Genomic DNA, 18,058 nt, shown 5'->3' with positions numbered 1-18,058 from the left:
CGCCGCTTGAATAGCCAAGGTAACGCTCGGGGGGCGGGGGGGGGACGGGGACACCGAGGGGGGGAGCATCTCCCCGGCCTGCTGCCAAGCGCAGAGTTGCGCGCCCGTCCCCGTGTGTCCGTGTGCCGCCAGCCTGCACGGCGGGCAGCAGATCCGCGCACACGCGCGCAAACACGCGTGCTCATATAAATTAAAAAAATAAATAAAAATACAACAACAAACAAAACACAAAACAAAAAAACAAAAAAAAAAAGGGGGGGGGGAAAGATACCACCACCACCCCCCCCAAACGCAAAAGGCAGCGGCCCCCCCGCCCCAACAACTCGACTCACCTTTCAAACTCCTGAGGTAAATCAGGGTCAGTTAGCATGCTGGAAAAGCACAATTTCCCTTTGTCACAGCAGCCACCTATGGTCGCCTCCAACTGAACCTGTCAAGTGAGTCCAAACCTTCTAAACCGATTGATTTTCTCTCTCTCCCTCTCCCTCCCTCTCCCTCCCTCCCTCCCGGCTCGCTCGCTCTGAGCGAGGACTCCTTGACCAGTCTCTTAAAGGGGCAGCGCGCCTCGCAGCAGGCTGCTCGCACAGCTCCCCCCACAGCGGCTGCCGGGCGCTGGGCAACCTCGGGGTGCCCGTCCTTGCCTTTTAATTCTGCTCGCCCGCCGCCGCGGAACGGGAAAAGTCAACTCGCTCGATGTCCTAAAACCCGGGGCGGGAGGGGAAGGGGGTGGGAAGAGGAGAGGAAAAAAAAAAAAAAAAAAGAGAGCCCGACAATCCACCTAACCCGGCAAACCAGGAGCAAATCCCCTGCGCTGAGGAAGATCAGTGGAGAAAGAAGATAAAACAAGAGCAGACTGATTAAATTGAAACAGTTATCAACTCCTTCGGAGTTGAAATAGGGGAGAAAAGATTAGACACATAAAAATGTTACCAAAGGCATTTGTGCTCCGAAGAATTTTCATTCCTTTCTCTCCCCCCTCCCTCTCCACTCTCTCGCTTTCTCTCTCCCTCTTTCTCTCTCTTTGGGGAGGGGAAAAAGGAAAAAAAAAAACAAACCACACAACCACCCCGCACAACAATCAGGCATTGTTCTGAGGGAAGAAAAGCAACTTTGACAGATTGAAATATAGCAGAGGCCCCTTCAAGGAAACCTGTAAACAACTTGTCACTCACTCTGTCGGTCTCACTGTTAGCTCTTGCTTTCCACAAAGTGCTGCGAACCGTCCTGGCAACAAAACCAAAGTTTCCTCAGCTCCAAACTCCATCAAACAGCCCTGTTGTGTGCAAGGGAAAAGGTAGCCACATGCCAAAACAGCGGGCGCGCACACACTCTCTCACAAACAACAACAAAAATAAACTTTCCGTTCCTCTGCTAGGGCTTTTCTTGTTTTCTTTTTACTCCCCCTCACACACTTTTTTTTATTCCCCCCACACACTTTGGGCGAGCAAGAGGAGTCCCCTCCTCTGTGGATGGCTCTAATTTCCCCTGCCCAGACACCCCTGATAACACGGTGGAAGCAGCGCGGCTGCAGAGTCCTTGGGCCGGCCGGCGGAGCGCAGCGCAGCCTCCGCGCCACTTCCACTTCTCTAGACACCAGGTAACGGGCCTCGGACACGGGGGGATGGAGGCTTGGGCAGCCCGCCCCCGTATCCCCAGCCCGCATCCCGCTCCGACGGGGAGGGCTGCACCGCCCCGGCGGGAAAAGGGGGGGCAGCGGCCGGGAGAACGCCGCGGGGAAATTCCCCTCCGAGCCCCGGGGATTAGCCGGGGGCTACCCTGGAAGCGGAGCGCACAATGGCTCGATAGTCTGCACGGCCCGTGTCCAGCCTGGCACTGAGCTCCCAGTAACGAGGGGGAGAGAAAGGAGAAAAAAAAAAAAAAAAAAACACCAAAAAACAACCCAAAAACTGTTTCCCTGTTCTTTAGCACACACATGCACACACACCCACACACAACCACATATCTATACTCCATTCTTTCCAGTTCCCCAGCCCTGATTCCTTTTTTCTTTTTTTTTTTTTCCTCCTTTAATTTGCAGCTGGACAACATTAAGGGCCTTTAAAAACCATGAGGTTTTGACCCCACAACGGTTTGATTAGGTCCACTGCCTCCTCTCTTCCACTCTTATCCCTACCTCCCAGTGACACAGAGAAAGCAAGTTTACTTTTTGAAATACACATATTCACACAGAGTGGCCATAAAATGTTCAACATTTCCATGCCCACTAGCTTAAGAAAATTCTAAATAGAAAATAGGATTTTTTTTATTAATATCCAACAGCTACGCTGTTTAATTTGCTCCTTTCTCCCTTTCAATGCATATGTTATAAACCAGCCAGCTCACACAGGGGCTAGTCCAGTGTTGGCATAAAGGCATCATCAGCTAGAAGTCTGGGCTGATCCTTTAAATCAAGAGTAGCAAACCCAATTGTAACTTCTGCACATCATCCCCAAAGAGCATTCAACCATTCACAAAGCAAAACGCCAAAGCGAAGTTTGCAAAGGCGCTTTCATCACAGTTCATAAAAGCGGATCTGCGAAGGCTGTCTCCAGTCTGCCTTACGCCACCGCGGCACTCAGAGCAGAGTCACGTACAATCTGTCAACTTCTGGCATGAGGTGGATCTAATGGCTCCTCACTGTGGGGCAGGGTAAACTGACTTCCTTCAGTAGCCCCTAGCAAATAATATTTTCCACAGAGGTCCATTCATAGGAGTCTGACAAACCTAGTTAATATGTACAAGGATTTTTCATTTGTTATTTAGTAGCTAGCCCTTTCAGGACTGCTATGAAGTAGAACATTGAAAGGGCAGCAGATGATTAAAAAGAACAATTCCAAATACTTTCTCTTTCATCTGAGGGTCTCAAACCATATGAAGTCTCACATTACTCCTCTGCAGGTAATAAATATAATTAGGGCTGATTCCAAAACTTTATTTGTATTGAAAAGTATCTCACTCTGCAGGGGCTCCATTTAAATCAGCAAATCTCTGTGTGGAGTAGGAGGCTACTTAGTAGGAGAATTTGGCCTCAAATAAGGAAACTGAGATGCAGACAGGCTTAGTATCATGCCCAAGTTGACAGAGTTAGCCAACTCGAGCAAAAGGATGAGAAACAAAGATCTCATGTCACTCGTGGTCGACAACAGTCCTTAAGTTGCTGAAACAAGTTGTATGTTTTAGCTTTTCCCCCACAGATGCATTACTTTTACATCTAATGTTTGGTTAAATCATAGTTCATTGCTGTATTCATATTTGTGAGGCCCCTTTTTTCAATCTTTTATTTTCCCTCAATGGACCATTGCCTCTCTATAAATGCTGTTTCTTCTCTGCTACTTTTTGATTTGCTTCCCCTATTTCCTCACACTTGGCCTTGGGAGATACTTGCAGAGAGAAGCCACTCAGAAGCCTCAACTGGAAGAAAATTAGGAAGACCTTTTATTCAAAAAAATTTCAACAGATTTGACCAAAAGGGACTATCATATTTTAACTTCACATTAGCTACACTTAGCTCTCTAACCTCATATCTTTTTTTCAAGTTGGCTCTGCTCCACAACTGTCCTTCTTCTACCACGTCCTTCCCTCATCTGTTCACATGTATTTGCCTCTTCCTATGTAATTTCCTATTTGAGCTTCTTCAAGGCAATGATCACATAGTCCTCCAAAATGGTATTTTGCCTAGCACAATGCAGCTCCCTTGGGTTGCTGGCTCTCAGCTAATATGATTATAAACCCGAACAATCACCATCAACATCAGGAATTATGGAACAGGACACCAGCTTTACAAGGACATGTACAAAGAACCACAATAAAAAGTATGTGTGTGTGGGGGGAAAGGCAAATAAATGTTCAGGGGAGAAAACAGAGATAACTGAGCAAGAGGGAGAGGTGAGGAAAAGAAAGCAAGCAGAAACAGAAGAAAAGTAGCAGAAATCATTCCCTCCAATGCTTCTGATGTGAACCTTTCTTTTCCTTACCCTAACTTACATTTACTCTCACCCCAACTGATGTTGTGCTCAGGTACCTACCCTTCCCTTTGTGGTTTTCTTCATCTTATGTTTTCTGCAACTACTGAGTTCACTCTCCAAGCTGAGTGGGGGGGGAACAGAGTTGGGTCCAAAAAGGAGGGAAAAAAGTTACTGTTATTATTGTATTAATATTGTATTGTATCACTGTATCGTTGTATTGTTATTATTGGCTCAGTCTATTGATTAGACTATTGATAAAGTTATGTTCTCATAGTAAGTTCAACTGCAATCGCAAGAGGGAGAAAGAGCAAATTAAACAAATGGTTTGAGGGCATCTCTGAAACCTTTCTACAAATCATATCCTATTAACTTGAAGGCTTGCTTTTTAGAAATTGCCAGGACATATTACAAAGGCTGCTATCATATCAGAAAGTGGAAAAACTGAGGTACTGGGATAAATAACCACTGACTGAGAAAGAAGAAAATGTAATATGCAACTGTCCAGTTTTTAACATAGGAATTTTTATCTCGTCTTGAAACTCTTGACTAGTAATAGGAAGCTCTGATGCCCCTATTTACTGAGAGGGACGTAATTACGAAACCAACTCGCAATCTCCACGTTCAGTTCTCTCAATTCTCTTTTCAAACTGAGAATTCAGGATATAAATTCAAATATCTTCAACTCATGAGAAAAATGAAACAGCCCCCGCTGCTCTCCAGCAGTTCAGTGAATCTGCATTTCTGTTGCTTCGCTTCCTTAAAGTGGTGCCCAAAACAAACAAGTCCAGGTAAAAGAGGACAATTTGGATTGAACTAAACAAAAAAAACCACTCTGATTTTCATTTGAGTGAGGGGAAAGCTCCTATCTGATTTTTTTTGTGCTTAACTGAAGTTTTTGTTGCTATTGTGGTTCTCTGTTCAAGAGATGAAACAAAAATTATCCACCCAGCTCAAGTTAGAAATACCAGAAGTCCGAAATATTGCATAGACAGAATCCACAGGTCTTTATACAAGCATATTAGCAGAAGGAAAACCTCAAACTAAACTTTTTTTTTTTTTTTCCAAATCATCAAATGATAGCACTTTAGCCTAGTGCCTTTTGCAGATGCTGAAATACAGTAAGTAAAGGAAGTGATGGGGCAAAAAAAAGAAAGAGCTTTTCGGGTTTTGTTGTTTCCACTGTATGTTGTAATAATAGAGACCTACAAAGTCCAAGGAAATGTAAGATGTTCCACAGAATGATTTACTGGAAAATTCTCACAGAAAATATGCAAAACTCTGAGATCCTAAATGGATTTTCTTTTTTAGGCACACATCCAAAACAACTGCAATATTAAGAACAAATCTGTAAGATTTCTAAGAAAGGGTGTTCTGGAACAGGTTAGGAGAGAGTGGAGGGACAATAGAGTGGGGTTGATGCTTTTACTATGAAGAATATCTCGCAAATAATGAGTGCTTCAGAGTATGGAAATGTTTAGCTACAATGCAGTTTGGATCATATGCTTAGGAACAGATTTTTCCTTTCAGTGTGCATGCCTAGCTGCCATTTCCATTAATGGGAATTAAGTACATGTGTCAAGAGAAGAAGTTAACTCTTAGAAACATAACTAATCTATGCTTTTTTTAAAGAATGTAAATGCCACATCAGGCATGTTCAGTGTTGGCAAAACTGGGTGCTGAATATAGTATAGCAAAATCTGAGAAAGAGAAGGCGGTCTGGAGGGCTGAAATTTCTGCGCTATTTAGAGTTTTTCAATTTACTGAATTTATTCAAGGAAAAGTAAAATCATCTCGTTTGCAAGTGGGAAGCCCTCATTTATCAGTTATTTGCTTGCAGCTTCAGCAGGGGCCTACCATCTGCAACCCTCCCTGTAAAAGAGAACCAACACTACCCTCGGGAAGAAATCTGAACCTTCATGTAAAATTTGAATTCGAACTTCCCTCAGGGTCACTAAATATTACAAGAAAGTTCCTAATCATTTTTTTAAAAGGAGGTTGGCACTTTCTGATCCTGCCAACTCTGCATCAGCCAGGGTAAAAGAACCTCGAAATTAATACAGATGTAAACTCTACTTTCGTTTTTTAGTAAAAGTAGTAGATGTAAACACATTCAAAGTTAAATTAATTACACTTATATTTTGGCAAAAAAAGTAACTTCTAATTGTGAAAATGAGAAAAATTAGAGAGAGAACACACTCCTGATTTTGTGTCATCACCCCTCCCCAGTTCCTTTATTTTGGGTACAGCTTGTTTTGTTATTTCTCTGTATTGTTGGTTAGCTACATGGTCCCCTTAATGTCTGTCTTAGTGGCCTTAGTCTGCACAGAAGCAGCTTGAGAAGAAAAATTAAAAAAAGAACAGGACAGTTTAAAAAAAAAATAGTCACAAAACCAGAGAGCATACCCATGGATAGGAATTGTGCTTCAAATTATTTAAGAAGCTAAACTGGATTTTTAATTTACGGTTTCTCATTACAGTTCTGAACATAAAGTGTTACTAAAATAAGAACCTGTTGTTTGAAGTCTTTTTTTTTTCCCTACGTCCTTTTCTCAGTGCAGTTATTTAGCCAAGAACGTCCTGTCCCAACCGAAGCCCACAGCCTCACCTTACCCCCAGTCTCGGTTCCCTGCCTCCACCCTGGTCAGGACGATCCTTTCTGAGTGACAGGCCTGTTTCCTGTCAGTGCCCATCCACTCTTCAGCCTCTTGAATGACAACGCCAGCAGGAACGTTCCTCCTCGATGTCATTTCCAATGACTGCTATGAACATGTAAATGCCTGCCACAATATACCCAATGATGACCCCAACTCATTTCATACAGATACCAACTCCCACCAAATGGAAATCGCTTCCTTTTCCCTCAGTGCATGTGCGGAGGAGTGGTGGCAGAAATTCAGTCTCTTTCGAATAGCCAACCTAAATTTTATACCCAAACATGAGCTTCTGAACTTAAGCATCCTAATAGCACAACTTTGATCTGTTTGTAAAACTAGGTACCAATTGTTGAGCATTACTCCAATCACACTGAAACCGAAATCCTTCTGCTTAACCCAGTGAGCCCTTCTGCATGGCTCTCAATATAATTCTTGCAGGTTTTATCGCCACATTCTCGGCACTTCCCCAGTAACAATTCTGTCTCTATTTTTTTGCTCTCACCCCATTCAGTGGAAGAGTTATCACATTTTGTCTCTATTTCTAAATCAACTGCTTTTTCCACTTTAGTCTGCTCTTCTTAGCCTGTGCAGCGAGGATGGTGGGTTTAAAACAGACTGGCTTCTATTGGTTGTCTGATGTAAAACAAGCATCATACAATTATAACAAAAGCGCAACGGTGTCCTGGAATAATCCACACCACCTAGTCCTACATGCTTTGTGAAGGCATTCCAGCCTTCCGCTCCTGAGGTTTGCTCTGGAGTTTGCGACCAAAATTCTTCATGTCCACACATACGTCTCCTGTCCACTTCTCTCCATTAGAAGCCGCTGCCTTTTAGTGTCATTATGCTGGTTTGTTACACTTTTAGCACAGGGAGAGCAGCCGCTCTCAGCTCACCAGCCTGAGCTCTTTTGCAGTAGGCATTATACAAACAAATACAGCTCAATTCACGGTTGCCCTCCATTTCACATATACTCCATTGGATTACAGGAAAAGTGAGAATATAAAGTACTCCCAAATAATATTTCCGTTTTCTATTCACTTCTTATTGAAAGAACAGTGAAGAATTAGGTCTTTTGTAAGAAAGATCCTCTATCTAAATCTGTTTACAGTTTGGATTGCAATTAGACAAAGACGACAAAAAGGTAACATCTGAACATTCTGCAAATTGCTTAGCTGCTTTATTCCGTTTTAGTCTGTATAATCATAAGAGTTCATGTAACCACTACCTAGTAAGTGTTTCAAAACTATAGATGCTAAAATGCACAGTTTGTAAATTCAGAACATATTCGTAAATATATTCCCTTTCTACTCTACCACACACAAGTTCCCTACATGACATATACAGTCTGTGATAAGATTAGTACAAATTAGTGTTTATTAAATGCACTCTACCGATATTTAACTTGTTATACATGTCACTGCGAAGATCAAACTGTAAATTAAGCAATGATTCTAATGATGTTAAATGCATCTCTGTAAGGGAAGGAGTTATTAAACACGTTGCTATCTTACACCTTGCAGACTGAAACAGCAGCCAATGAGTATGTAGAGCTATGTTTCATTTATAAAGTTACAAAAGCATACCATACCCATTCATCTATTTTAACGATGCTCTGATGCAGCTCTATGAGTGATTTTTCCACTTTTGAGCAAAAGCAAAACTAATGTCATTTGGTTCTGTCAAAGCAAAAAGCTGAACTCCTGCTTCCAACACACAGTCTCCAATTCAGCCACTACCACAGAGAAATAAACATACAAGTAGGGTATAAAACAGACTGATGGCTTGTTGTTACTGCTATTTCTATGGAGGTTTAACTCTTGCTTCTTGCGTCTCATTACACAGAACAGCTAGAAGCTAGAAACATTGCTGGGGTAGCATGCTGAAGGCCCCTGAGAATGCTTCTACACCTTGTATGGGGAAAAACTGAAAAAAAAATACTGCTACAGTATTCTGAAGCATAAGTGTAGGAAAATCAGAATATCTGGGGACACTCTTCAAAAGCCCTAATGCAATCCAGATACAGGGATGACTACCTTCTACTACCAATTAGCTTGTAAGCAAGACTGATCTTCAACAGTTGCCACTGAGGTATATTCAGGATATAAAATAATCAGAAAGAGGATATAGAAAAACATAGCCAACAACAGAACAAAACAAGTGAGTCCACTGGTTTGAGACAAACATTCATTAAGATTAAAACCCAAGGAAGTTTCTCAGGAATGTTTATCAAAGAAAACTTATGTCATAAATTTTTCTCTCCCTGAAGCAGGTCCAAAGCTTAGTGTCTCTTCTCTTGCCATGTAACATTGTACCAAATCCAGACCGCGCATTTGGTCACCCGCTTTCCCCCTTAAAAAACACTTTCTATTTCTGATGTGGCTTTTGTTTTACAAAGTTTTATTTCTCTTTCTTTGTTGATGCATTTTCCTTTTGTCATTATTTCAGAGTTGTGTAAAAGTAATTAGTGACAGGATGCCAAAGACTGAACCTCAAAAGCAACCTAAATATTTTGATTCACCAAGAATGCAGTTCATAATTTACAAAGTACCTGAACCCTGTCCAATAAATAAAATAAAATAAATTAGATAACTTCTGCATGTTAACGGCCTGAGGCACACACAGAAGAACGTCAAAATGCAGAAACAGTGAATGTTACCACATCTGATATCAAAGATACCCTTTTGACGCTTCTTCAAGAGAGACAGCCACATTTTTACATACCTTTTTAGCATTTGACCCCACATGATCAAGCTTGTCAACCATCTCTCCTGGTATTTGCATGTAGCCACTGCCCTTTCTTGACTGTAATGTGGTTCAAAATCTGAGCACAGATTTCACATGTGAGAATGTCACAGGTGAAACCTGTTTTCTAATGAATTCTGAGCTAGCAACAGAATGGCAGCAGGTGTCTCCAGAAGTGCAAATTGAGTGGAAAATAAAAGGAGACAGAGACACCTACCTTTTTGTTGTTGTTTTACTAACTTGCCATACATTTCTCAGAGGCTTCCAATACTTCTGTCAAAGTTAAAACCTGCTGTATGCAGCCAGGACAGGCCTTTGGCACAAAAGCAACTGTACAGAGCCTTGTGACCACAATCTCTAAAAAGATCACAGCTTTTAGAGTGATTTGTGGGCCATGACACATAGGGCCACTAAAAAACACCCATGATGTTACCAGGGATATGTGTTTAATTGCATGAAAGACCATCATTTCCAATTAATTAATACATACATGTGAAATACCACTTACAACACTCAGACTTTGGATATGCCTGTTGTAGTTTTCCTGCATCAGACACTGATAATACACCTTTAGTTTTGTCTTTTGTCCCTCAGAGGACTAATTCTTGAAAGTAATCCTACCATTTTTCTAATAGCTCCCTGTGAAGGTCTTTTTCAAAAAACTTTCTTTAAAGTGTTCCCCCTGCCCCCATCTAATTATTGTCTTTCACTATTTGTTGACAAGTGCAAGCAATTATAATTAGACATCATTCTTCTTTACAAAAGCAATGCTGATGGATAGCTATAGTATCACAATGCTCATCTATATGTCTCCTAATTTTACTACTTATTACTATTTCAACCAATTTATCAAGCAAGGAAAGAAAATTGATTAGACTAATTCTCAGCATAAATTCTACTGTTCAATTAAAGGGAAGCAGAAAAATTGCCTTCTCCAACCCTACAGGTTAGAAGCCAATATTAAAGGAAAGACTACATATTAAGTTAGCAGCCTTATTTGAGCTCACCATCAATTTCCAGTGACACATTTTGATATGTCTAACTTTACCTGGTACTCTGTCATTTGATGGCTTTAGCACCTCCTTTCCCTTCACTTTTTTTTCTTTGACAGTAGTTAATCCTTAATACTGTGAAAGAGTGGCTACAGGTTAGATTTCCTTCTTAAGTCTTCTATGATAGAATAAAACAAGGAAATAATTCTGTTTCTCAGCAAAACCCTTATCCTCCCTACCTATTACACTGTTTAAAATACTGAAGGAAAAATCCTTAACTATTATTCTGTGTTACAGTGCTGAGGAAAAAATTACTTTACAAACTTGATGCGGACAGCATTTTAGAAAACACCTGAATTTACTCCTTGCAATTTCAGCAGATCAACCCATCCTCAAGACACTATGCTTGATTTGGTTGGGGTTCTCTTGCATTTCTAGCAAGCAATAATCATGACATCCTACAGTTTTAAGCCATCCCTATTCCAACAGCACATTTCCTTTCCTAATACTGTGTACTGGGGTGTACAAGCTAAGTCTTCAAACCACTTGGAACCAATTCCATCACCTTAACTTGGTAAACCTTCAGGGGTTGATAACTTTCACCATACACTGATTTGCCATGGCAGCCTATAAAATCAGAGCCTGTCTTTGTCAAGTAAGTATGAAATGGTATCAGCTCTCTAAAGCTGAGGGAACTATATCTTCCTGCATCAGGTAATTGGGACAGGGATTTTGCAAGATCAAGCCACCACGAAAGATGGTTGGGCTAGCCCATATGAGGAGAAATACAGTATATTTTAGTAATGATCCAATGGTCTGTATTTACCCCAGGCACCAGTACAGGTTAGGGGCTAACATGCTGGAAAGCAGCACTGAAGACAAGGACTTGGGAGTTCTGGTTGACAACAGGCTGACCATGAGTCAACAATGTGCCCTTGTGGCCAAGAAGGCAAATGGTGTCCTGGGGTGTATTAAGAAAAGTCTGACCAGCAGGTCGAGGGAGGTTTTCCTCCCTCTCTACTCTGCCCTGGTGAGGCTGCATCTAGAGTACTCTGTCTAGTTCTGGGCTCCCCAGTTTAAGAAGGGCAAGGAATTACTGGACAGAGTCCAGCGGAGGGCTACAAAGATGATTAGGGGCCTAGAGCACCTTTCTTACGAAGAAAGACTGAGAGAGCTGTGTCTGTTCAGCCTGGAGAAGAGAAGGCTGAGAGGGGATCTTATCAATGTTTATAAATATCTCAAGGGTGGATGTCAAGAGGGTGGGACCAGACTCCTTTCAGTGATGCCCAGTGATAGGATGAGGGGCAACAGGCACAGACTGAAGCACAGGAGGTTCCATCTGAATATGAGGAGAAACTTCTTCATTTTAAGGGTGCCAGAGCACTGGAACAGGCTGCCCAGAGAGGTTGTGGAGTCTCCTTCTCTGGAGACATTCAAAACCCACCTGGACACCTTCCTGTGAGATCTGCTTTGGTGAACCTGCTTTAGCAGGTGGTTTGGGCTAGATGATCTCCAGAGGTCCCTTCCAACCCCAACCATTCTGTGAGTCTGCATTTACAAATCTGACTGTAGAGTTTTGTGTGACCATTCTGCAAAGGTTGCACTGTCGTCATAGGCGAGAGAGAAAGCATGTGGAAAACAAGATGGAAAAGTTTCAACATTAACCAAAACCTGTCAGGTTATTTTTCAATTTTTAAAAATATGTATTTCTTATAAACCTTACAAAACATTTTCTTGCATTAGAATCTTAGCTGCTTTCATTATTGGTAAATATACACGGTCTGCCTGCCATTCTTTCTGATATCCATACAGGACCTGTAACATGACCAATCCCCAAAATAAGGGATATTCAATGAAAAATTCTTAGTACTGTATTTTTAAAGGTTATGCACAAAATCTGGGTACCACCGTTGTTCATATGTGAATATTCAGTTCTTAATATAACACAGAGAGTATACTACATTGGGAGGACCACAGTGGGCAAAACCTCTTAGAAACAATCTGTTGCGCTACTCAGATGTACAGGTTAACGAACACCAGCAATAACAGAAAGGAGGCTCACCCCCAGCTACACGGGCAGTACAAAGGCAACAGGCCCATTACATATGCTTAACCGGATCCCAGATCATGTGGACAGTGAATCCCAACCATCTGTGTTGCAGTAGCCTGACTGCACATAGTCACTCTTTGCACAAACCAGGCGCACCTGTTTACGATATTCAGATATTCGGCATCAGTTGCTGAAGAGTCAGGTGTTGCTGAGCTGTTGCTGGCTGCCCAAAAATCTAATTGATAACTGCTCAAAGCAATGAGGCAGTAGATTATCTCTGAGAGCCATAGCACTCTGCCCAATTCTCTACAGTTTGCTTGTCTAGAGCAGTTTTTGGACTTACCATGTTCACTGAGCCAGCTACGATACAGAAGAAAACCCCCGTAAGCAACACGTGCAGGTCTCGTGGCATCATTCCCATACCAGTGAGTAAAAGTTTCCTCACATTTAGATGACAGACAATTCTTACTTCTGGTGATCTAAAATACGTCTACAATATTTGAGGTCTTCTCCCTTTATTCGTGAATAACCACATAAGCGTCATTGTTTTTTCAGTGTTTAAACACACAGAGCTGAATGAAAGAAGTATTCAGAAAGCATTCAGTTTGCATACTGTCATCTATTTCAAACATCAAAAAAATACAAACCTAACAAAAATCAGTAAAAGATAAGTGTGGAGTGCCTTTATGAGCACAAAGAATCTATAAAGCTGTCACTAGGTGGGTCCATAGCAATGGATTACACTTGGAGAGATGTTATAAGGAAAACATTAATGCTTAAAAGAGATGCAATACAGACCAAAAGAGAGTCTGGAAATGGGAAAACAAAGTGGGAAAGATTCTTCCCTCCAGCAAAAGCAAAGGGCTCAGGGGCTGTATGATGCACTGGCTGCTCACCCTTGTAGATGCTTTTGTTTAGGAAGAGTACGATTTGAATTATAAAAGAAGTTATTTGTATTCTCTGGTAAACATGACCACATGCTCACATGAAAGTTGTATTTCTCCTTTCTGCAGGGGTAAGGTTCAGGATGAAGGAAGGTATTTTTACAGACCCAAATCTCTGCACATGCAAGCTAAAGGAAGAATATTCCTAATTCATCCTTCAAAGTATTTCTTTGGGGCAGCGAGTGGAAAGTGTCATTTCTTAAATTACTTTCTTCTTGAACTGTCATAAAAGTAGGGTGTGGGTTCCAGGTAGAAAACCCATTATTTTTGGTCTGGTCACATTTGTTTAGATCTGGCCAGATTTCAGCCAAGTAGGAAACAGCCTCAGTGTGGCCACCATGACAGCAAGGAAGGAATAACTGTTATTTTCTCATTTCTGCTTAGCAGAAGCTCCTATCAGAATACAAAGATGATGGAAAACGTGGGTGGATTATTTGGTTCCAGCTGGCTCCACATCACACAGTAAGGAAATGCCACGATCTTTGACAGGTTCGTATTAGCAAAAATCAAGCAAAAGATTATGGGAAAGCTTCCCATTCCATTATCAAATAATTTGGGGGAGGGAGAAGGATGGGAGACTAGCAGTTTTTCTTTCTGAGCTCTCAGGAACTGTCTATTTCTATGACCCTTTTAGTGTTGAAAGCGTTGTCTGAAATAAAGACTAATCTCAAAGTATGTGAAAGCAAAACTATTGTTAGATTATTCAGAAAACGTAAAGCAGGAAGAAATGAACCATTTTCATCTAGTGGAGCTGCTACGCAGGAGGTCTAACCTACAGACTAGTGATAGGTGTCAGGGCCTGGGGGGCACCAAGAGCCTTGACTGCCCCTTCCCACCCCCCCAGGTGCACCCCCTTTCCTGCTCTTGGCTGGGGTGGTGGGACAGGTCCTGGCTCTCAGGCCCTGCCTGAGTAGCCTGGGGGAGCCCCCACAGCTCCTGTCCCCAGGGAGCTGCCAGCCCCTGTTGGCAGCCTGGTGATAGGCCCTACAACATCACCCACTCGTGACACAACCAACAACCTAATGCCAGTAACAAAACCTACCCAAAAGCTCCAGTACCTAAACCAAATAGAAATTGGTATTACAAGCATCTTCCCTATGGAGATGAGAGTGGGAACACACTGTTCCTACATGAACGCGCTGCTCCCAGTGACACACAAAAGTTTATACAGTGTATAGAATTAGGTGCCTTACGTACTACGCAGAGACTGATTCGTGGCAGTCAATAAGGAAGCAGTGGGGACAAGATTTAAATAATATCCCCCACTGGTGTTTGAATTCACTGCTACCACGGAACAGCTCTTTCCCCTTGAGACCCACAATCTGACAGTATCTTCCCCATATTGATCTTACCAGGCCATTGCTTTCAGGAGAGGAGAAAGGACCACCCAGTTCCTCTGAACAGCACCAGAAGAGCAAGAAGGGAGGGCAATGCCCACAGCTCTCACGCTTTGATCACAATCACACAGAATGTTAGGGATTGGAATGGACCTCGAAAGTTCATCTAATCCAATCCCTCTGCCAGAGCAGGAACACCTCGATGAGGTTACACAGGAAGGCACCCAGGCAGGTTTTGAATGTCTCCAGAGTAGGAGACTCCACAATCCCCATGGGCAGCCTGTTCCAGTGCTCTGGCACCCTCAATGAGAAGAAGTTTCTTCTCATATTTAAGTGGAACTTCTTGTGTTCCAGTTTGTACCCACTGCCCCTTGTCTTACCGTTGGTTGTGACCGAGAAGAGCCTGGCTCCATCCTCGTGACACTTACCCTTTATGTATTTATAAACACGAATGAGGTCACCCATCAGTCTCCTGTTCTCCAAGCTAAAGAGACCCAGCTCCCTCAGCCTTTCCTCATACGGGAGACGCTCCACTCCCTTCATCATCTTTGTTGCCCTAACGGAAAGGTTAAGTACTATGATGAAGATCTGCTGACATGGCTGGTAAGGCAGCAAACCAAGATGATCGCCCTCCAGCTTCCAGACCATCTTCTATGGCCTCTTCCTTCATTTTACGTTGAATGGCCATGGATGAAGTATTAAAATTGTTTCATAACCTAACTCATTAAGCTAGGAGAGAAATCTCTTTCTGCAGCCAAATTAGTCTTTTATACTTTCTGGCCAGTTTGAACACTTTCATTAAGAGCATTGCAGATCTCGGCTGATCGCAGATTCTCCAGGTCTAGTGGTTAGGCCACTCACCTCAAAAGCGGGAAGCACGCATCTGACCCTACTTTGGCGAGAGGAGACACAGAGCAGCATTTAATTTGTGGATCTGAAGACATCTCTGAGGTGCTACACCAATCATTTCTGTCAAGACAGCAGCACTTCTGAGTCCACTTTAAGTGAAGGATCTCAAGCAATTGGGAATTTTCAGCACAATCAGGGTAGACAGAAGCTAAGAAGAGGTTCTTGGATCACAAGACTTCATTTAAGCACTTAGGCTCTGTCACTGTTCACTTTAAACACTTGCAGATATGAGCCTAAGTGAAGCTCCAATTAAAGAGAACAAGATATTTCCTATATAAAGAAAGTAAATGTGGTTGGAATAAAACTCCCAGACAGAAAACAGACTGGAAATACATGCAAACTTAAGAGCATGTACCTTGGTATTTAGCAATCCCTTGCAATTAGTATTTTTGTTTCCTAAAAACACACTTGTTACAACTTTAATATCTGCTCAAAGCCATACAGATGTTCAAGGAGCAGCAACAGTTAATTTTTGTCAAGTATTTCTGTCAAACCACACTGGGATATATGCAGAACTCGCCACATGGTTCTTTCAGTATAACACACTCAGCCAAGACAACATAAGACAGCAGCACTATGGTATGAGCTAAGTACTATTGTATCATCAGGACACTCAAATGAACACTCTAAAGACACTCAGTAATATCTGAGCAATTTCAACTACAAAATTAACCCTTTCTGATTTCAACATGCACCACCAAAAAATACATATCATGTAATTTCTACATACAGAAAATGTAACTGAGGCAAAGATGAGCAGCCTGATAGTTTGAACAGGTGCTGTACGGAATTCCACAAGTCATAATGCCAGTGCTGGTCCAGCTTCTTTCAGATTGTCAAGGTCTTGTCAATTCTAGCACTAAGTATCTCAGCTCTGAAAAAAGTATCTGTTTTGTGGGCCTTCCAAGAGAATCGCTTAATGGTTTTTGTTTTGTTTGGGGTTTTTTGGTTTGGTTTGGTTTTTTTTTGTTGTTGTTTTTTGTTTTTTGTTTTTTTGGTTTTTTGTTTTTTTGTTTTTACAGTGCTTTCATAATATAGACTATTGCATAAGTGCACAGAATATCTAAAAACCGACAATGGATCTGGAGTTTTCCTTTGGTGATACAATTGTCTCAACAGCCACAATTTCTCTCATCAAGAGACTCTGCTTTCTCTGAATCACTGCTAGTATGTTATTAACTTCTCTAATACATGGCAAGGATTTGTGGAAACCAAGACAAAAGTTCAGAAGAGAGGGGGATCTCACTGGGGCTACATTCTGCAGCTTCCTTGGGAGTTGTCTCATCAATCATCCGTTACTAAAAAGGCAGAGATGGTGTGAGGCAATGGAATACTACTTATTGGATGACCTGGAAGTATCATGAACATCAATTTGAGGAAAACTCAGTGTTTTCTCTTACTTAGTTTGCATTCTTTTGGATTTATGGCTGTTCTGAAGAGACGAGACTAACGGTGGTGGACATGGTAGCCGACATGCTGTTTGGGTGTGGTATTTGGATTTTGGTCAGTGGAGGATTTTGCCTCAAATGAACATCAAATATCCATGAGCAATGTTGATAAACCAGAAAAACCTGTGTTACTAATCTGATATATTTCATGTTGATAATGCTGAAAAAAAAGGCCTCTTATATTGTATACTATGTGCTTCCAATTAAGCCTGACAAGAGAAAAGCAGGGAAGAAGGCAAAAAGACCAACAAAACTCAGAACTTTTTAAGTTCTTCAAAAAGGTTCTGTTCAAACAGCAGATCAAAGTATAGTCTGGTTCTTATTTTATCTGAAGTTGGCTTATCCATCCACCATAAGGACTTCTTTAATTCCTGTAAAACAACTGTGTGTTCAGGAGAGTATCTATTCTGAAAATGTTTCTATTCATAAAAACGGTCTTACTGAGTTCTAGCTCTCCAGTATGTTTGCAACTAAATGTGAGATATACTGGCTGACAGATAAAAGATGTCTTTTTCAAGCACCAGTCCTGAACACTCAGTAAGGGATCATAAAATCAATCTGGTTACCTAGTGGCTCATCCAGCAACAATAGGAATAGATGATTCATTCGCTGTCAACATGTGGACATCTCCATTGCCTTCGCTGCCTTCAGTGGGGCCGTGCAGTTTAGGTGGCCTTGTGGAGGAGCCACATTCAGACGCCTACTCCTGATGCACAAAACAAAGGAGGTTTCATACCACTATTCGCTGAAGCTGCTGCTCGTACAGTGTGGAACAGAGGTCGGCAACCTTCCAACGTTGATGTGCCAGATTGTAATTTTCTTTCCCAAATTAGAATTTAAGAATGCTGGCGGGAACTTTGCAGGATCAAACAGACGTTGCCTCTCAAAGAGGCAACATGCTGCCAATCAGCTGATTGGCAGTATCTTGCCTCTGTGTGAGGTAGGGGCTCGGGGCTCCCAGGGAATTTGGATCTCAGTAGGAGCCAGTGCCTCTCACAGATACTTCCTGCACTG

The 18,058-nt window shown here is 42.0% G+C and overlaps 1 protein-coding gene across 20 annotated transcripts in view; it reads right to left on the bottom strand.

The window, feature by feature from the left end:
• The window catches only part of SOX5 (SRY-box transcription factor 5), a 657,930-nt gene that overhangs the window by 298,339 nt on the left and 341,533 nt on the right, over window positions 1-18,058 (bottom strand). For 10 of the 20 annotated variants that reach the window (XR_011741632.1, XM_071815704.1, XM_071815712.1 and 7 more), the window contains exons 1-2: window positions 931-949; window positions 333-430 (exon numbers count right to left, since the gene is read on the bottom strand). The exons of 8 other annotated variants lie outside the window; for them this stretch is intronic. Coding sequence is in view for 10 of the 12 variants with exons in the window: in XM_071815704.1 (XP_071671805.1) it covers window positions 333-430; window positions 931-939 (107 nt within the window). In the remaining 2 variants the exon portion in view is untranslated. Of the gene's footprint in view, window positions 1-332; window positions 431-641; window positions 713-930; window positions 951-18,058 lie in introns of those variants that run through there. 2 more of the 20 variants (XM_071815718.1, XM_071815766.1) reach the window with 2 other exon arrangements.

This window comes from Patagioenas fasciata, chromosome 1 (assembly GCF_037038585.1).
Source record: "Patagioenas fasciata isolate bPatFas1 chromosome 1, bPatFas1.hap1, whole genome shotgun sequence".
In the NCBI taxonomy this organism is placed as follows: domain Eukaryota; kingdom Metazoa; phylum Chordata; class Aves; order Columbiformes; family Columbidae; genus Patagioenas; species Patagioenas fasciata.
Note: the sequence above shows the minus strand (reverse complement) of the source record. Positions and strands in the feature narration are given on the sequence as shown.